At 39.1% G+C, this 21,707-nt stretch overlaps 1 protein-coding gene across 2 annotated transcripts in view; it reads left to right on the top strand.

The window, feature by feature from the left end:
• The window catches only part of LOC134571536 (aldehyde oxidase-like), a 77,404-nt gene that overhangs the window by 1,113 nt on the left and 54,584 nt on the right, over nt 1-21,707 (top strand). Inside the window, exons 2-11 of one of the 2 annotated variants that reach the window (XM_063429869.1) lie at nt 1,192-1,261; nt 4,419-4,503; nt 5,415-5,523; nt 7,140-7,266; nt 7,388-7,449; nt 9,597-9,665; nt 13,102-13,179; nt 13,415-13,559; nt 14,290-14,382; nt 16,950-17,101. In XM_063429869.1, coding sequence (XP_063285939.1) covers nt 1,192-1,261; nt 4,419-4,503; nt 5,415-5,523; nt 7,140-7,266; nt 7,388-7,449; nt 9,597-9,665; nt 13,102-13,179; nt 13,415-13,559; nt 14,290-14,382; nt 16,950-17,101 — 990 coding nt within the window. Of the gene's footprint in view, nt 1-1,191; nt 1,262-4,412; nt 4,504-5,414; nt 5,524-7,139; nt 7,267-7,387; nt 7,450-9,596; nt 9,666-13,101; nt 13,180-13,414; nt 13,560-14,289; nt 14,383-16,949; nt 17,102-21,707 lie in introns of those variants that run through there. The other variant, XM_063429868.1, reaches the window with a different exon arrangement.

Here is a 21,707-nt window from a genome sequence, read left to right as displayed (position 1 = left end):
ACAAGCTTAAGGTATGACATGAGGCATAACCATGATCTTTACAGGTTTAAAGTCAAGATATGCTGCACTTTTATGTTTTAAAGAGAGACAGAAAAAAAGAATAAGCAGGCTATATGGACTGATAAAATTGGATTGTAACACTCACTCACAAAAAGAAAACTTTGCATGAGGGTGTTGCCTAGAAATATTTTATACAGTCATAAAATAAATAAATATTTCACCAAAATAAAGGTCAGATTAAGAATCCAAAGCCTGTTAGGCTAAGCCTCTGACTATTAAAAACTTGCACATGAATCCATATTCCCCTAACTAACCGGGCTTTATTGGTGATTGCCTATGTAGAAGAATGGGTACAGCAGTAAAACGTATGACATTGATATCATCAGTGAATAGGCCTTTTTATTTTAAATGGAAAAACTAATATGAATGCTAATTTTGGCCACGGTTTGTGACTGACTACTAAAAAAGACTAGACATACCCCATTTTGAATACCCTGGATTGTCTACTCTTGCAAATGGTATGCCATGATGGGGGTAAATCTCATTCCTGGGCTGCCATACAGTCTCAAAGGCACCATAACCAATCTGGCAAATTTCAATCTATAAAAAAATTAAATGGGCAATTTTTATTTTATTTTTATTTTTTAATAAATCCCACCAGTCAGAATTTTCATACTATCAGGGCAGCTGGGTTATTAACTGAAGTGAGTGTAATATTTAACGTCAAAATAGCCATTATGGAAGAAAATCTCAGCTTTGCTGTCAGTTCGGCTAGTTCCAAATGAGATTCGAATTTAATACACAACCCTTCATAGCCCTGCGGGGTCAAAAAGATATATTGTTGATCCTTTTGTCATTTAGCCAAATTACTATTCATTATCTATTAAAACTAGACGTTTTCCTGAATATTTCCTTTTGTAAACATATTGTCTTTTTATAGTAGATGGATACTGTTTTTTGTTTTTTGCTTGGGCAGAAATTATACTTTATCGTGTGTGTGTGTGTGTGTTTTTAATGTTTAACCCTTCAGCTTTTCACCAGAGAAAAAAAGTTTCCTCTATAATCCGACATTAGTGATCATTTTTGAATTTTTTTTTCTTACTACTTATTTTATTATAGTTTTATTGTAGTGAACTATGTTTATTTTCTTTTTCGTGATTTCTTTTTAATCGTTATTTCCTACATTTGCAGATAATTGAGCAGAGAATTGATCCGGAGACCATGCTCCTCCCTTATTTAAGAAAGCGACATATCCTTTCATGTTACTTCCTATGCATACAGACTTATTTACTAAAGTGGGAATGGTGGGGAATTCAACGTGAATTTAAAATTTAAGGCAAAAGTAGCCAAACAGAAAATAAATATCCAAGTGGCCTATGCTACTTTGGCCTTATGTAAAATTTACTTTGACAACCAGGCATACAGAAGAAACTAAATAAAAATAAACGTGTAAATGTAATAAAGAGCACAGCTCATTTCAAACATTTAGTTGGCATCAGAATGTGTAAAAACTCACATGTAACAGTTCTGTTTTAAAGAGGGACTAATGTAGGAAGACAAGTCCCATCCAAAAATTACATTTGGCACCCTAACCACTACAGCAGCCATTACAAGGTTATGTAATGGTGCTCGTAGTGCTTCTCAAAGCATGATTCATTCGTTTAAATCTGCATCTTGCCTATAGATTCCCTTTTGAATATTTTTATATATTTTATTTCCATTCTGATAGAACTATGTGGGACAGTACATACCATTATTTAACAGCAATAAATCTTTATTAAAGGGACACTATAGTCACCAGAACAACTACAGCTTAATGTAGTTGTTCTGGTGAGTATAATAGCTCCCTTCAGACATTTTCATGTAAACACTGCCTTTTCAGAGAAAATGCAGTGTTTACATTGCCTCTAGGGACACCTCCAAGTGGCCACTCCTCAGATGGCCACTGGAGAGGCTTTGTGGCTCAGGGCTGCACAGTAAGGAGCCCTGCCGTTCAGCGTTCCCACGCTCTGCATGAAGATGCTGAATTTTCCTCATAGAGATGCATTGGTTCAATGCATCTCTATGAGGAGGTCCTGATTGGCTAAAACGGCATTTGGTCCAGCCCCCGTGTTTTTCCCTATGGGAAAGCATTGAATAGGCTAAAAATCAGCCATTTAGATGATGTCACAAAGGGAGTGGAGTCAGTGCCGGTGGACCTACGCAGCACTGGAAATAAGGTGAGTTTTATACTTTTATAGGGGGGCTAAGGGGGGTACAAGCCACCTAAATGGTGGATTTAGCGCTAAAGGGTCAGGAATACATGTTTGTGTTCCTGACCCTCTAGTGATCCTTTAAGATATATATATATTATAAAATTATTAATGGCAGAACATATAAAACTATAATGTTTCAAAGTCTGAAAGGTTAGAATGCTATTCTTATAACTGGAGGGCTACAAAAAGTCCAATGATTAGGAAAAAAAATGAAAGAAAGATGAGGGGGAGGGGGGATGACTATTGGCATAAGAAGACAAGTTACAGGTGTTTCAATTAATCCATCTGGGCTCCAGTTAAACCCATATATAATTATTATAACAAGATTTTAAATTATCTAGGCACACGTCAGAGTTAATGCATACAATAAGCATAATTTCTCCTTTAATTCCATACAGGAATATATGTAACGTTAAATCATTTCAGTTGACTTGCAGAAAAAAAAATCACAGACTATATAGTCAAGCACTGACAATGCCTGGCATTCATCGAGCTATCTTGCATAACTAACAAGGCGTGCTGGCAATTTTCATGTGCCTAATTTACTTGGATACGAAAAAGTCATGGGGATCCGCTGACGGAACAGATAAGTAACAAACTCCTAACATTCCTTGGCTCAAAGCAAAATATATAGAAAGTCTAAATAAATGTTTCTATAATTTTGCTTTTGATTAAGAGCGTACATTTGTAGAATTTTTATTTTTTATTTTTTTTTACTTTACATCTTACAATGCAGTTGTGTAATGTTCACAACTAGAAGTTCACCTAGAAGTGCACGTTCGAAGTGCTATTTGGTAGAAGCAATCTACCGAACCAAATACATCCAATGATCCGTTCAGAAATGTACACATTATTTGGCTGAGAAGGTAGGCTGCCGCATAGTCTAATTCTCTTGGAACTATTTTGGGCATGAAATCATACGTGCGGTCGGTCAAAAGTGACTTTCAAGTAATTTGTGAACACCTGCTCTGATCTGGGTGATTTTTGGATATGTTGTTCACCCAGATCAGAGCTATCCAGGGACGTGTGGATATGTCATGTTTTTGGGGTACTTCTGTAATCTTGTGAAATATGTGATTTTCCTGCCTGGAGATAATTGTTATTACATTATCTACCAGGCAGAGGGGAGGGCTTGTACATACTGTATGGGAGTGTCTCTATGTATAACCCTGTTTTATTGGTTTGTTTACTTTGTGTCTCGGTGCATCTGGGCAGCAGCCTTGTAGGGAAAATCACATAAAAGGAAGTGTGCCACCATTAAACATCAGTTAGTCCCCCAAAACTGAGTGTCTTCCAGTTACCGGTGAGGTGTTGGGAGAATCTTGTCTTGTCTTGCCTTTAGCTGGCTCTGTAAAGCATCTTCTTTGTTCCTGAGTTCATCTTGGAGAAACCAGCGGAGAAAAGTCCCTGCTAAGACTAGCACTCCGCTACAATAGTCAATAGTCTTACCCTGGAGCTTGTTCCCCTTGTTCGGTGGAAACGTTCCCACCAAACAGTGTCTTTCTAAGTGTTGTCAAACCGAACGCAGGCGATCACGGATGTCCAGCGGTGTTCGATAGTTTGAGTATCCGAAAATAGTTCCATGAACTTGACAACCAAACACCGCTGCATGCGTTCGTGGTCGTCCATAGGAATTGCGGCCACCCAGATGAACACTTAGAACACTGAGGTGGAAATTGTTACAAAGTAGCCATTAGACTTGACTTAAGCTCCAGGGTGGATCCGGTTTGTGCAGCTGTCCGGTTCCCGAACCATATAGTTCAAATACACGAACGGAGACTTTTACATCACATTTTGCAAAATCCATAGTCTGTGGGCAGGAGGCTGGCAAGCAGGCTCCTCCAGGAACTTGTGGCAAACTCACTTGAAAAGGGGAATTTGTCACACCCTCCCGCCTCCTTCCTGTACCTCTTTTACGGATATATATTTATCAACCTTACGGTTTTGTTTTTTTCCCCAGTACGAGGCCAACATTTTTGGTGCCCCTAATCAGGATCCAACTATCAGGTTCCAATGCCAACTGTACCTCACCTTAGATTTTCCTTTGATTAATGCTAATTTGGGCACAATTCCTTGCACAATTTTGAGCCCTGGGCCTTTTTCTTGTATAATGAAATTTTGAAAAAGATTCCTTGACAGCTTTATTTTCAGTGCGTCTTTCAGGTACTAAATATGGCTGTGGAGAAGGTGGCTGTGGATCCTGTACAGTGATGATATCAACTATTCATCCCATCTCCAAGAAGATAATGTATCCTATACCATCAATGCCAACTCTAGAAAATAAAATGTTAACACAAAGATTGCTATTCGTGTTGGGTAGGAATGACTATTGACCCTAATATAAGTCCAGAATTCTGCCCCCCCCCCCCCTTCCCTCCCCAGGAGGAAACATTACACAACAAAAAATTATTAATAAAAAAATGCAAATAAATATTATTTGTGGAAGGAGCAAGATGGAAGGCAAGTGGATTTCCATACAAGATACGCTGTTTTTTTTGTTTGTTTTTTTGTTCTTTGGTAAATTTACAAAAAAAATGGTACTCTGGGTAAGTGTCTAGTCTTCTAATGGAAATTAAGTGAGAATGTATTCAAGTGTTCTGTTCTAAAAAGTGGCCAATTACCAGCAGGCAAATTCCAAAGGTCAAGGTGACTTCTCCTTTTTTTACATTTTTAGAGCAGAACCTTTTTATAAAAAAAAAAAATTAGTTATGCCAGAGACCCTGATTAATTTTAATATCTCAATTTTTTTATTAAAGGTTCTTTTTTGTTTAAAGTGATACAATATAATCTTGCAAGTTATAAATCGATAAAAACAAAAAAATACAGACAGAAAAATTATAGTGCAGTCAGCATCTTCAGGTAGAGAGAAATAAAAGTGGAGGCCACTACAGAAACTGGACTGCATAATGTATCAGCACAGACAGACATTTAAAAAGGTAAGGAATATCTCGTTCAATGGTGTACAAGACCAACTGCCTCTGGGTCTGTATAGTAATGGATGTTTGGAGTTCCAGACTTTAGGTGAATAGAATTGCACCTAGGAGGGCCATACTTTTATATTGCTGCTTGCTTGAGGGAGGATTTTTAAAATGTTGTTTTTTGTTGTTGCTCATGTATGAAACGTGCACTGGTAAGTTATATAGCTTTGACAGAACATAGACATTTTTCAGCCAATGCCTGTTTGCTACCTGTCTGCTCCCTGCATGGAACAGCTGTCACCACAGTGGAAGGAATTGGAAGCACCACCACCAGACTCCACCCAGTACAGGTAATTCAGCCATGGTTAGCTGCGCTGGCTACATTTACAATAAAACAAGGAACTAATAGGATTATTGAGTTCATTGCCATTCCACGCTGTACATAATTACCAGGTTCTTAAAGACAGGGAAATAAAGGGATTCTGGGCATAGACTATAAGGTGGTAAAGGGTGTGACCTTACACTCACACAGAAAAGCAATGGCGTAATTTATTGAAAGATAAGGGAGACAAATTGAGAGACATGGCTGAATGTCTGAGAAACATGAATGTTGCTTAGGTAAATAACTGTATGTTTTGTATGGGTGCATTTATATATTCAAGTCTATTCTTATAGGTACACTATAGTCACCCAAAAAAAATTTAGCTCAATTAAGCAATTGTGGTGTATAGATCATGCCCCTGCAGTCTCAAAGTTCAATTCTCTACCATTTAGGAGTTAAATCACTTTGTTTAATGCAGCTCTGGTCACAACTCCTTGCATGTGACTTGTTCAGCCTTCCTAAAAATTTCCTTTATGTAGAGTCATATAATGTCTACACTTCCTTTATTGCAAATTATGTTTAATTTAGAATTCCTTATCTCCTGCTCTGTTAATAGTTTTCTAGACCTTGCAGGAGCCTTGTGTGTGTGTGTGTGTGTGTGTGTGTGATACTGTCACGGTGCACCCCGAGCCCTGCAGACAGCAAGACGTGGCTGCCCCTTTAAGAGACCTGGATTGTTTCTCCTCCGGCGGACGGATCAGGTGACATGTGTACCATGACCCCCACGCTGCTCCAGGATTCTATTTAAACTCTTAGAATCCTGTGCACCCTAGTGTGAGTTACCTGGAAGCAGTGTGGAGATCCGTGAGTATACAAACGGATATAGTGTCCCACCCACATAGGGGATTTGTCTCACCTGACCACTGGTTACCCTGTCTCCTTGTATAGGTCCTTAGACTCCTCTTAATGGGCCCTTATTCCCTTTCCCCTATAAAAGCACAGAACACCCTTGGTTCTATGCTCAGTTGTTTTGTTAATCCCTAGGAGTAAAAAAAAAAAAAAAAAATCATCTCCTAAGGCATATTGCCTACCTTTGTTTATGGAAAACCCTTGATGTGTATCCTGTGTTCCTGTTTCCTGCTGATTCCCCTTTAAAAGGACTTTTGCATGTTTGACTTTGTATTGGATAACTGATTCTCCTTTGGACTTCCTTACCTAGTGAAGTAACTCTGGTAAAGGACTCAATTTTCTTTAATGAGACATTTATTTGCACATTGCAATAATTACTTTACTGTTCCTTTTATTTTCTGCATATGAAACCTGCAAATATAAGACCTGTTAATTTGGTGACTGCGCTCACCTCCATCTCTGCATCTTGAGCCCTTTCACGCAAACCTGTGACAGATACAGTTCAATTTACAGAGCAGGAGATAAAAACTTTAGTTACAAGTTACCTCTGATTGAAAATGAAACACTTTCTTTTCATGTAGGCCGCATGTGTCACTGTCCGGGGGAGGAGGGGGTGGCTAAGGCTGCATAAACGGCCCCACATTTTTCTATGATTTTACATGTAAGTGTATATAAGCAGATACTCAAATCAAACATCCAAAATATTTTAGTAAATTACCAATATCTTCATCATAGGAAAGAATAGCAAAAGCTCATGGGTCTCAGTGTGGGTTCTGTAGCCCTGGAATAGTGATGTCCATATATGCATTATTGAGGAATCACCCGGAGCCAACCATGGACCAGATATATGAAGCTCTAGGAGGTATGGTCCTCTAAATTCCAATATATATATACTATTACTGAGATTGTACAAAAATGTCCACCATTAACAAGATCTCCCCCAGCTAGGGCCATGCTTTATCATATTTATTTATTTTTAACAGGAAACTTGTGCCGTTGTACTGGATATAGGCCAATTGTTGAAAGCTGCAAGACCTTCTGTGAGGTAAGATCCCAGTTGTTAGATATGGGAAATATAAAATGTGTATATATATTATTACTCATGAGTCAACCATGGTATTCTGATGGGTATCCCATCAATTTATTCAGCAGGCAAATGTATCAGAATATACTTAATATTTATAACTCCCTGTTCTGATTGAATCCATGTGCACAATGATAGAATATATTAGACATGTGCAATTCGTTTCAGTCTGAATTTAAATTGCTTCCGAATGTCCGAAGTGTTGAACCGAACCACCGAATTTCGGAAGTTTACATAGTTACATAGCTGAAAAGAGACTCCATCAAGTCCATCAAGTTCAGCCTTTCTCACATATGTTTGTGCTGTTGATCCAAAAGAAGGCAAAACGAAAAAAAAATGTTAACAAACAAAGAAAAAAATTCCTTCTTGACCCCAAAATAGCAGTCAGATGTCTCCTTGGATCAAGCCACTATTACCCCACTAATTTGACATTATATTCCTGTATGTTATGTTTTTGCAAGTATTTATCCAATTGCAGTTTAAACATCTGTAATGACTCTGACAAAACCACCTCTTCAGGCAGAGAATTCCATATCCTTATAGTTCTTACTGTAAAAAAAAACTTTTATTTGCCTTTGATGAAATCTCCTTTCTTCAAGCCTAAATGTGTGACCTTGTGTCCTATGTATAGCCCTCTTAATGAATAGATTTCCAGATAATGGTTTGTACTGGCCCCGAATATATTTGTATAATGTTTTCATATCCCCTCTAAAGCGCTGTTTTTTCAAACTACTGAAGTGCTTTAGATTTCTGAAAAGTGGCAAAACAGGAGAGGGAGGGAAAATTAAGGTAATGATGACAGGAATCTAACTCTAACCCTAAACCTACCCCTAACCTAGGGGTTAGGTTAGGGTTAGGGAAGTCCCGAACCAAACCAAATTTTTTGCCCATGCACATCCCTAATATATATGTCTCACCTATAACATAAACTCCATTAACCCCTTAAGGACCAAACTTCTGGAATAAAAGGGAATCATGACATGTCACACATGTCATGTGTCCTTAAGGGGTTAAGAGCTGATCCCACTTTGTGCGGCCTCTTGGAGGTAAATAGTTTTAGCAGCCAGGCCATCAGGCTTGCTGTAATCATTATAAATAGTACAATAAGGCAAGTGAATAGCCATTTTTGCTTATGGTTGCAGATAGAAATGGTGCACAAGAATCCAAGAACAATGAAGCATGCTACCAAGAGCCTATTTGTGACCCATTGAAAGCATGGAGTCATTGGATCTCTCTAGGCAATGGGTTCTGATCTCACTGCATTATGTTTCATGCTGATCCATGGATGACCAGTACAACGCTATCCTTAAGCCAAATTCTGTGGGTTCTCAGTGATTAAAAGGTCTCTAAAAATGCATGCCAGAACCAAGAGTGTGCTTTGAGGTGGGCTCCATGAGTTTACAGATCTTGTGAAGAGGGATTACCTGTGAACCATGAATGGAACAGAGTATACTGCTCTTTTTAGTCTGTTGAACAATGTAAAATGTGTGTAGCACACTATGGACAGGGGTAAATTTACATGTAATGTGTCTCCAAGCACACCCTCAAACCAAAATATACAGTATGTAATGTATTATATGATCTGCCAGGGAATCTATTTAAAACCTGTACTGTACAATGGATGCAGTACTCCGTGGTTTACTGCCACCATGCAGGGTATCTAACATCGGGGCTCATTGGAACATGGATGTCCCGGATTGCAACTACTATCTGTATATTTCTGTGTGTAATGTGTTACGGAGTGTAAATGTGGAATGGCATGCACTCATCAAATAAACTGTTAGGGCATACAAAGGATGTAATTGCCAAAAAGCACCCTATATTTGAACATGCTTTTTCACTCAAACCGAAACCATGAGCAAGATATACTGGAGACAAAAAGAAGCATGCAATTACCATGCAATCTGTCCCAAATCAGTAACTGTTTCTCCTTGATCAATATCACTATGTGCATGACTATATTAAAGTAGTTGAACTTCTCTGAGCTAATGTAAATGGGAAATTATTGATTGGTTTATTCTACTTGTTCAGTGTGGTATTTGATGGCAAATATATTTACAAACAAAAATTGTTTTATTCTGATGAATTTTATTTTGCTATTCCTCAAGGAGGTAAATTGCTGTCAACGCCAGGAAAAATGCAATGGTTCTATCCAAAATGGTCCTGTGGAAAATCAAGTAAGTTATCCTTCTGTTGTATTCCTTGGAAGACGTTTATAAATAAATAAACCATAGCTAATTAAAGCAATGGAAAATTATGTAACGCAGTGGCACACTGGTACGCCTTAAGTCACCTCGAAGAAGTGTACAGAATCATTGATTAGGCTTGGGGTTTCTATATGGCAAGTAATCTAAGTAACTCTAGCTAGAAGCATACCAAGTATGGATGCAACAAAATGTAATGTAATTAATACACTGATTAAAATCTAAACAAAAATTGATGTGCCTTTGAAAATGTTGCACAAATGCAGTGTGCCATAGTCCAAAAACAGATGGTAGCCACTTGACTAGTTTGCAGCATCCTTCATATGTTTAATTCAAGTGACATATGTGTGGAAACTCCGATCCCAAACAGTGAAATAAATTGCAGAACAATTTTAAATGTGCACTGCAAAGATTAACAGGAGAAAATATAACCCCAGTCATGAAAGAGCTTGGGTGGCTACCAGTACCTGTACCTGTTGCCGAGAGCATCCAAGAGATAGCATATATATATATTTTTTTTTTTCCCCAGAATTCCGTAAGACAATTGTCACGCAACCAGCCTATTAGTAGCTTTCACATGTCTGGTTACCAAAATAATATGCTTTCTCTGAAGCTGGCCTGTAATGTGAAACCACCATGTATGCACAGAACAGTGAATTTACTGTATAAATAATCCAAAATAATGACATTTCTGTTTACAGAGGACTACGGTAACACAACGTGTAATTGATTGATTGATTTTCTGCAGTATGACCCCTTCTTTTCTGAACATTCCAAATTTGACATGTTCTTGTAACAATATAGGTTTTTGTTTGCACCATAACAAGCTAATAATAAATCATGGTGCTTGGAGTATGTAGTGTTTGGAACACTGCACTTACAGAGCAAATTGCTGCAGCAGCAGGCATAACTCCACAAGAGTTCTGGACTGGCTAATGTTAAAGAGACAAGCATCTTATCTGTGTCGTTTCATTCAAGTGGTTACAGAGTTTGGAATCCCTTGGTGCCATCCTTCAATTCAACATTAGACTGTTTTTTTGTATTTTAATGCTATTTAAGAGTTCCAGCAGCTCACCCCCTTGTGCTACCGACTAATAAGAAAGCATTAGCTTGAGCAGCAGGTGCAGTGCATGGGATGTTCTTAAAGTTTATGTAATGACAGAGCATAACAAAAAAGAGAAATGGTGGTATAGTAAGTCTTTTAATGGTTAGAAAATAAAGAATATAATGTAGTGTAGCCAGAGGCGGCTCTAGACTTTATGAGGCCTTAGGCGAAACTCAAACATGAGGCCCCACTAACAAAAAAGTGTCACATATACACATTGATGCACAGTTTACCTGTGTATGTGCCTGAGAGTGTGTCTGACAGAGAGTATCCTTGTGTGTCAGAATGTATGTCTCTGTGAGCATGTTTGTGTTTTTGTCTGAGACTGAAGTGTATGGTGGGTGATGGTGAGAGGGAAAGGGGGGTGATGGTGAGAGTGAGCGGGGGTGATGTGAGAAGGAGGGCGGGGTGATGGTGGTTGTGGGGTGCTGGGGGTGGTGTGGAGGGTGGGAAGGCTGAGGGTGGTGGGGAGGGTGGTGAGGCTGAAGGTGGTAGGGAGGCTGAGGGTGATGAGGCTGAGGGTGGTGGGGAGGGTGGGGAGGCTGAGGGTGGTAGGGAGGCTGAGGGTGGTGGGGAGGGTGGTGAGCCTGAGCGTGTTAGGGAGGGTGATGAGGCTGAAGGTGGTAGGGAGGCTGGTGTCTGCGGTGGCTGGCCGGGCAGCCAGGAGGTGCCTCGCACCCGGCGGCATGCCGGGCAAGCCTCCGGGCCCCCTCCTGGTGTCAGGTCCTCGGTCAGTGACCGAGGACCTGACACAGTCTGCCCACAGGCAGTTTAGGCGGACGCGAGCCGCCTCTGAGTGTAGCTCTTGTGTTTCTGGTAGTTATTCCCTGTAGGGTATGCATAAAAGTAGAACTGAAAAAAATAATCTAGTGTAGTATTTGGAATGTAAGATGCCAGAGGTAAGAAAGTATATAGATGCACACTCACATGTTTTAGAGCATAGCAGTGACTCCTAGAATATAGCATGGAGTAGTATGATCTCCACTCTGAAATACATAGGTAGTGCTAGTCCTTTCTGTGTAAGTATAAAAGAGAACAAAACAATATAGTGCATACCGTAAAATGGAAGTGTAAAAACAGATATATATTTACTTACATGGAAAAGAGCAAATACGGTTTGACCAGTCCTAATAGCATAGATGGTATTTATTCCACCAAGGATATGAAGATCAGGAGGCAAGCAGCAGTATGGTAAGGTCCAGGATGAAAAAGTGCTTTTTTTAAAATATAAAACTATAGTAAAAAGAAATAAAAACATCTAGTAATACACTTTGATAACGCCTATTAGTGAAACGCGTTGGTGTATTACTAGATGTAGTTTTTATTCCTTTTTACTATAGTTTTGTCTACCAGACAACCACTGGAGGCGCTTCCTGCTGCTTTTCTGAGTTTAACTATGTGAAACAACACTGGACATCCTCACGCTTTGCATGGGGACATCCAGTATCTTGAAATCTCCCATAGTAAAGCATTGAGTCAATATTTTCATATGGGGAAGGCCTAATATGCAAGCAGCACTTGCCGTGCATGCCTATTAGATTCCCCCTCAGCGCTGATGTCATAGGAGCAGGAGACAGAGCAAGCACCAAGGTACTACAGCGCTGGAATATGGTGAGTGTTTTATCCTTTTAATTGCAGTGGGGGGTGGGTGTGGCAGGTGGACACTATGGTGTTGGGAATACACGTTCTTTTATTCCTGACACAATAGTGTTCCTTTAAGTGTGTGAACGTGATAGATTAGTGCACAGGGACTGTGCCCAGGGAAAGCCTTTGCTCGGATCCCAGGGCAGGGTTTATAGTGAGTCTTTTAGCTGGTGTTTACATGTTTTTCATCACTTGAAATAGTTCAAGTGGGGTAGACGAGTTGAGAGAAGGCCAATCCAGGACCCCAGGTCCACTGGGAACAGTGTGCCATAACAGATAGGAATCAAACCAGAAACCACAGGAATAAATAGTGTCTGGCCAGTTGGGTGGTTTCATGAGCAATTCTTGCTTAGTCTGGATAGACTCCATCCAAAAAAAAAACATTAATCTGCTGCTGCCTGGTTGGACCTCTTATGAAAAAAATCAAAAATGGAGCACAAAAATCCAAAATAACCACACCATAAAAATATCTTTAAAATTATGAACCATTTAATAACAAAACATAACATAACTATTTGTGCTTATTTGCTTGGTAATTTTATTAAGGGACTGATTTGCATTTAATGTACATGAATTATGAAAAGTTTTTTCACAGAAAAACATATTTAATTTATCGACATTTTAATAAGTTCAATCACTTCCAATGTTCTTGTTTTCTAGATCTCAACATTATTTAATACAGAGGAGTTTCTGCCTCTTGATCCATCACAAGAGCTAATATTTCCTCCTGAACTGACTGTAAGTTTCCAATCACTATGTTCAATAGGAGCCGATTAAAAGCTCAATTACATAATAAACAAACATTTTACATATAACCATCTGATCATCATAGTCAATTTAAAAAAAAAACACAAACGCTTATTTTTCTACTGCCTCTATTAGACCGATAATAGACATTCAAATTTGTGTTGCTTCCCTGTAAAAATGAAACCTCTATGTATATGTATAAACAGCATGTGCTTTTGCTTCATAGCTAACGGCTGGAAAAAACGAACCACAGACAATGGTTTTTCAAGGTGAAAAAATAAAGTGGATTGCTCCGATCACTTTGGAGGAACTTCTGGAGTTGAAGACCCAGTATCCAAAAGCCCCAATTGTTGTGGGAAATACTAGCATTGGTGGGTATTTTACTCACAGGCATATTTTACATGATACAATGGCTAAGAATAGTATTATTTAGTAATAAAGTGTTGTTTGTGCCACCATCAGAGGTTTTAATAATACGTAAAAAAAAAAATGATAATTTTAAATTGCTAATCTATTTTGCAAAATGCATTTAGTTCATTTTAAATGCATCAAACAATTCGAGCAGCATAACCTCTGTAATTGGTGACTTCTTTAATTTATTGTAAATATCTCTCTTCCTGCTGTAGGGTAAATCCTTATTCCTAAAGTCTCAAAAGATTGCCTTTGTTTATTGTAAATTAATTTAAAAAAAAAATACATTTTTTAAAAATTATGGTTGATTCTGTAATTTATTTATTTTGTTTTTAACCAATCTCATATCCCTTTCACATGCAATATTCCACTGTAAACAATAGCACATTTTCTAGCTTTTAAATTCGTTTTATAGTGCAACGATGTGCAAGGTCCACTTTTTCCACTTCCATAATCTCCTTTTTGAAAATTGTTGCAGATATTTGACTGCACATTCATTATTTATAGAGGTACAATTACATCGTGTTCCCTTTTATATGTCTTAGCAGTCTTTGCACACTACTGCTAAACCTATTGTTAATACTTTTAAAGATTTTTTTACAGTCTCTCTAAAAGAAACTTATTTAAGAAAATAATCACATTTGTATGTAAACCTTATCGTGTTGACCTGACTATTTGTGACTGTTTTAGGTATTCAAATGAAGCAAAGAGGTGTTTGTTACCCAGTTCTTATTTATGTTGGGAGGATTGCTGACCTCTTTGTGGTGAAGTATACACATGAAGGTAAGTTCAATATATAGAACTTTAGTCTCTGGCTCGCCAATTCCTGTGAACAGGAAGGGATATTGTAGTCTATAGCAATTAAAGTGCCAAAGGTATTGGAATGTAACCAGGTAGGGTTGGCAAGAATATTTAAGAGAACACCAACCTGTGCTAGCATCTTTACAAATTCAGAACCCAATTTAATTAGGCATAATGTACCATAAAAAGGTAGAACAATTGTTTTTCTTCCGTTGCCACCAATAAAGTAATTTTTTGCTACACACAACAAAACAATATTTATAAATACTGAATATTTATAGTGGTTGTGTTTGAGACCCATGATTTTTTATTTTTTTATTTCCATTAAGAGCGAATGGTTTTTATTCACATGTAATAAACCTGCATATTCTTTAGATACTTTAATTAGTCGATACACCTGGTAAAATCAGGTGTAAATCAGAGATTACACATGTGCAGTAAATTTTTTATATATGCTAGACATTTCCCTTCCCAAATACCCAAAATAAAATGGAAAAATCACTGTTTTGTAGATATTTTCCCTAATGAAAAATGCATGCATCTAGTTATGCATTTTCTTTCAATCTAAAACAGCCCGCAAAAGCTGTACATCTCTTGTCTGCAGCATTTGCAAACCCTCCCCTTTCTGCTCAGCCTAGACTTTATGGGGCTGTCCAATCAAAGACTTTCACAATGCAGCTCAATGAGAAGTCATTGCAGGCAGGTGCTCTAAGCAATTGCTGCCTTCTGAGTTTAGTTCCGCTAAGCAACCAGGAAGTAACCTGAACAGATGTCTGACATCCAGTCTGATGTCTGACATCCAGTGGGGTGTAACAAAGTCGATTTATAAAAGTGCCAATTTCTATTAGAAAAACAAAACAAAAACAAACTTTTCACACACAAAGCACTTCAGCAAACTAAATTGTTTTAGAGGTTTGGAGTGTCCTATTAATATGATCCCTTTAAAACACAAGTTACAACACAAACACACAAGAAGTACATGCATATAGTAATAATAATACCCCACACAACTCGCCGATAAACTTACCACTAACCTAAGTCTCACACTACCCTCCAGGCTTTTGGTCTGTGTCTTAGCTCACACAAGCAAACCCAGACATTAAATGATTTAGAATTAATGATTTTGATTTTTTAATAGCCTTGATGATTAACTGAATTGAAAGGAACACTATAGGGTCACAAACACAAAAGTGTATTCCTAACCCTATTGTGTTAAAACCACCATTTAGGTGTCATGCCCCCTCTTCCCACTTACGAGGTAAGAAAAAGTACCTTTTATCAAGTGCTGCGCAGGCTGGCTGACGACACTGGCCCAGCCCCCAATCCACCTCCTTGGCAAACCTAATCAGAATCGATGATCTCAGCCAATCCAATGCTTCCCCATAAGGGGCGGTGCCAAACACCACCCTGGCCATTCAGAAACTCTTCATAGAGATGCATCGAATCAATGTATCTCTGAGGAAAGTTTAGTGTCTCCATAAAGAGCGAGGAGAAGCTAAACGCTAGTGCTGAGGAGGGATGTCTGTGGCCTCCAGAGGTGTTCCTGGGCTGTAAAGGCAGTGTTTACATTAAAAAGCCTACCTGGACTGACTATACTCACCAGAACAACTACAATAAGTTATAGTTGTTCTGATGACTATAGTGTCCCTTTTATAGTTGGTTTAAATTTCATAATTACGTGCAATTTAATGCTGTGCATGTATTTGTAATTACAGTGGCATGTTTGTGTGTATATATGACTGTTTCTCTGTTAATAAGATTGGGAAGAAGTACAGGGAGAATAGTGGGAGAAGAGATCAAATGTGTTAATGCCAATTTTACCACTTGGAAAATATTGACTTCCTAGTTGCCTAGAGAAGGCCCACAAACTGAACTTTGTCCTACAAAACATACTAACATAAACTCAACCCTGCTTGGCATATATGTTTATCTTTGTAGGTTAACAAGACCTAAATCCTTTATTAAATGTAAATTTACAATCTACAGGAAATAAGGATAAAAGTGGACCACCAGAAGATTAATACTGTAAAACCACATGTATTGGCTAGAAATATAGAGAATTTGAGAGTTGATTGCAGTCAGAACATAAAATTTTAAGTACGCTGGACCTTCCTTCTTCTTTGTCCCAGAATAATCCATAATAGGGAAAAGAAGAAACACACACATGTGCAGCACCATTAAAAAGTAGTTCCGTTATTAAATGATTACACTCACAAGATTAAATGACGTTAAAAAAGCCCGCCAAAATCTCTCTCCCAATCCCAGGAAGATGGCTCAGGTTATCAGGAATTAGAAACATTGAAGAAATAAAGTTAGGTTGCACTAAATCAATATAAAGTAAAAAGAAATTCTTGCCCTACGCATTTTGTCCTGTGCTGGACTTCCTGTGAAATGACGCATAGTCAGGATCCAATTTCACTAGGATGGATGGAGGGAGGGATGGGAAGGTACATAGTCTGATAAATACAAAGATGGATGGATATGTAGATAGACAGATTGACAAATGCATTATAAGCTATGCTGTAAATAACTGTTTCCTGTATGTTTAGGAATATCAATAGGAGCTGCATGCACCCTCTCTATGCTGAAGGAAATATTAAATGATGCAGTATCTCAGCTTCCAGAGGAAAAGACCAAGATATTCCATGTTCTTCTACAGCAACTGAAGACTCTAGCAGGACAGCAAATCCGGAATGTGGCAGTATGATACCGTTTTACATCTATCAACACTGAAGAGATCTAATCCGCACTCTGCAAGAGAATTGAAGATTGTGTTCACTATAGTGTACTAATAATCTTAATAATGACAGGAGGCAAGAATTTTGCATAATCTTTCTTTACTAACTCCACAGCAGTAAAGAAAAGTAATGAGAAAGCTGAGAACCAATCACAAGAAATCATAGGTTATAAGATGCATGTTTCACTGCAGTGATACCTCTTTAAAACTGCAACATCACAAGTCCATTAAACAACGAAACCGTAGAAGAACACGATGTGGTAAACTTTAAACACGAACAGGATGAAGAAGGTCCCAGCGAAGAGACGTCTTGGATTCAACTGTATGTTCCAATTAAAATTACGAGGAAGATCCCATCGAAGGAACACTTTGGGTTCCAATTAAACTGAAAAGAGAATATAAAGAGTTTTAGTCTCCAGAAAGGGTTGTATAAAATGTATACCTTGACTGTCTATACTACGTATAATACATATAGTACAATCCCATCCTCCCCCAGCTAGTGTAACTAACTAAAACAAACAACTCACATGCAAAGCGTCAAGGTCCCAGGGGGAAAAAACAACATTGGTGTAGGCAATACCAAGTATGGACATAACATAAAGGAAAACCATGAGCAAGGTAATAAGAAACAAAGGGGGGAAATAGTTTAAGAAAGGACAGGGGGTGGAAATACTCACCTCCTGTCATTATTAAAATTAAGATTATTAGTACACTAAAGCGAACATAATCTTCAATTTTACCACATGACAGGAGACATATTTTGCAGTTTTAATGCTGAGATAAAAGAGCAAAAGCTGGATTGGACAGAGGTCAGAAATAGAACGTCCGAAAAGTAGATTCTCTCATCCAATCCGCAGCCTGTAGAATGTCTGGAAGTGAGGCTCCTGCCGAGAAGGTGGATGAGGCTGCGGCCCCTCGCATGGAGTGTGCTCCAAAGGCCTGATCAATCCCAGCCAAAGAAAGCAGACAATGAACCCATCTGGCGAATGTAGTGACCGAAACTGGACCATACAGGCGAACGTAAGAAACGAGAAGTTGACAAGAGGAAGGAGAGCGCAACGTTGCGGTAGTAGAGACCAAACAAAGCTGTGGGTCTGAAGGGGGAAAAAAAGGGATAGAAAACCGAGGAAGAGTTAGATTTGGTGCGGCGTGAAACCTGAAAGGTAACCCTCGCCTGGTAAAAGGTAAACGCGTCAAAAGCACGGACATCAGAGACCCGTCTGATTCTCCCGGCAGATGCTCTGCTAGTTGCATAATGTTGCGGGGTAGGCAGTAGTTTGAAAATATCTTTTGTGAGTTCTACACATATTCTGTGTCCCGACCTCTGCAAATATTTTGACTATTCTTGGAGACGTTAAGTCCGGCAATTCTAAGGTCCGGTTATACGTTATCCTTAGTCCTAGGTGTGACACAGTACTGCATGCTGGATCAACTTGTAATCCTGACTGACGAAGACAGAAGATCTACTATTCGTGCCAGTAGGCACAGAGCTATGGACATCATGCGAAGAACCTTCTGGATCTCTCTGCGGATGGAGGTAACCTTTGCGGCCGGAAGACAAAGGGTGCAAGATCTGGAGTCTATTTTGAAGCCTAGAAATTGGACTGATTTGGCACGATTGATCATGAAGCCTAGCGATTCTAGCAGGTGTACTATATAATCGGTATGGGTCCGGAGAGTTTGTGCGTCTCCGTCGAAGATCAGGATGTTGTCGAGATAAATGATACATATACTTATTCTGCGGGCCACTGCAGGCTTCAGTATTTTGGTGAAGCACCAAGGGGCCGAATGGGAGGCAAGTGAACTGCCAAGCTGTTCCATGCCAGTGGAAACGAAGAAAGGAGCGACTCTGTTCGTGGATTGGAATAGTCAGGTACGCGTCCTTGAGATCTACACTGGTGAACCAGTTATTGTCTCAAAGCGGATCCCGGAGGAGGTTAATGCCCTCTATATTGAAGTGTCTGTATAACATGTGGGTGTTCAGATCCCTGAGGTTGCTAACTGGGCAAAATTCCAGTCTTCTTCCTGACCAGGAAACTGTTGCTGAAGAATTCGGTCAAATACGGGGTAGGTTGAATAGCACCCTCGGCACGCAGTTCCTGTAGTTAAGAATCTATCAGGCGAACGTCCACTTGCGTTACGTGGAGCGGGTGCGGTGGAACTCTTTGGACCAGGATTGTCTCGAATTCTATGCTGTAGCCTCGCATGGTTTGTAGGATCCGTGCATCCGTGGAGAGGTCTGCCCAGTTCTGGGGAAAAAAAAGAGAAATGCGATCTGGAAGGTAGTTGGTGGAAAGGTAAAATGGTGACTTATGGTCACTGTATCTGGGGTAAAGCTGTCTGCTCGCTCATAGGCATCGTCTGCCAGGTCCATAATCCTCGCTAGAGGTCCAGTGGAGTCAAGGAGTTTATCCTGAGCCCCCTTGAAACCACGCTCCACCCCTTTGCGTGGGTTCGACCCCCAAGGGACATGAAAGTCAGCATGAGCTGATCAAAGTTCGGTGTATGAGCCACCTTGTCTCGTAGAATTGGACGAGGGCACTCGGACCTCATGCATTTCCACACCTCTATGTCCAGGTATTTTCAGACTCAAAAGTGCATAAACTTCACAAGGTGTTCAGTGGGAGTCCATTCCTCTGAGCGGGGATGACTTTTTTTTTTTCCTGGGGTCAAACATCTAGAGGCCAGAGGCGTCCAGGAATACCTCCAATTCATCTTGTGAATCATGCATGGTCATGGCCATGGAACCCGGAAAGCTGGTACAAGCAGATGGAGAAGGTATGTAATCACTGGGGCTCACCCAGGAGTTCGGAATCCTGCGTGAACAGGTCCGTTCAGCAGCACATAAATGGGGGCTCACCCCGAGTAAGGGATAAACCCAACTGGCTTGATCCAACCAATAGTGCAGAGCACTAACCTGGACCTGGTCCCACCGATATCTCTGAAAGGGAGTGCAGTAATGCTTGATGGGCACAGCTGAATAAAGCTCCATAGGCACTTCAAGAGACTGTCCGAATCAAGATCGCCGGACTGCACGTCTGTGAAAAACGCAGGATTCTAAGCACCTTGCCAAAATGCGAGAGGGGAGGGAGTTTGAGCTTCGAACGCACAAATGTGGATGGGCATGAATGCTCACAAACTAACGCGAACAAAACAGCCGACCGCAAAATACCTGCGCAAAGCAGGGGAAAGGGGGGCCACAGCGCGAGTGCACAAAACCGGGAACCGAAATAAGCAGGGTCCCTCAAAGAAACGGGCAGGCAAAGGGGTCAGCAGGACAGCACCAAGGACCCCAAGAACAGAAAGGGAGATACCCGAGGTGAAGCAGGTAGGAACAGGAAAGACCTCAGAAGGGAGGTCATAGTAGCCCCCCGAGAATGGTCAGAAAAAGTTTAATAAATGGCAATATTCTAAAGTCAAATAAGAAAAGGAGAAAACATGGGTTGAGTAAAGGACAGAGAGAGGATAACCAAATATCTGTACTTTTCTTGTGATGGAGCAGCCAAGAAAGAGGTATCGCTGCAGTGAGACATGCCTCTTATAACCTATGCTAACTTGTGATTGGTTCTCAGTTTTCTCATTACTTTTCTTTACTGCTATGGAGTTAGTAAAGAAAGATTATGCAAAATATGAAGCCTCCTGTCATGTGGTAAAATTAATCAAACAGAATTATAACATAAAGAGATAGCAAGTTATTTATAAACCTCTGCTCTCCATATGTTTGTAAGCTACACTTACACACAATGGCCTTGATTTATTAGTGTATGAAAAAGCAGTTGAAGCAATTAAAAATTATACTTGTATTTCAATTAAAATATCAACCAGCCTAGAACATGATTTTGGAAAGCCGCCTTAATGTTGAACTCCACCGAAACATTGTTTCCTGTATAAAACCTTCATGGTCGCAATGATGGCATCCACTTAATATTTTTGGGTATGCTCTTAAAATTATTTAATATTTTGGGTAAACTATTAAAATTTATCAAAGTATTCAAATTTTAAATTTTATATATCAAAAATATATATATTTTCCAAAATCTGAAGTAATTTTAAAAGTTTTTCCAAACAAAAGAAATAATTTTAAAATGTATAGAAAAATGTTGAATTGAGGGCCATATTGAATATGCCAGACCAGCCTTGTGTCATTTCCCTTTTAGCAACTTTACCAACAGCAAGATTTTACATACATTTAATAATTAGTCAATTTGGAGGGTTAGGTGCAGCTCTTAAAAGTAGCATTGTGGTTGAAATCAATCACTAGGATCTCAATTTAATATTGTTGGACATGCTTTCCAAATTATTTAATATTTTTGGATATACTTTAAAAAAAATTATATTATTTTTTGGAAAATATTATTTTAAAATTTTATTCAAAAATATTAACTCCTGTTGAAAATGATGATTTGGTTTTGTTTTTTTCTATATTTCTCTTGTAATGAAAATGGGTAATTTAAAGTTTTATAAACGTTGATCGATGCTCAAGCAGTTTTTTAAATGCAGTTCACAAACCTATGAAGTGTAATTAAAACCGAGATTTAATAATCTTTTCACTCTGAAGAAAGCATTAATC

Source organism: Pelobates fuscus, chromosome 8 (genome assembly GCF_036172605.1).
Source record: "Pelobates fuscus isolate aPelFus1 chromosome 8, aPelFus1.pri, whole genome shotgun sequence".
Lineage (NCBI taxonomy): Eukaryota > Metazoa > Chordata > Amphibia > Anura > Pelobatidae > Pelobates > Pelobates fuscus.
Note: the sequence above shows the minus strand (reverse complement) of the source record. Positions and strands in the feature narration are given on the sequence as shown.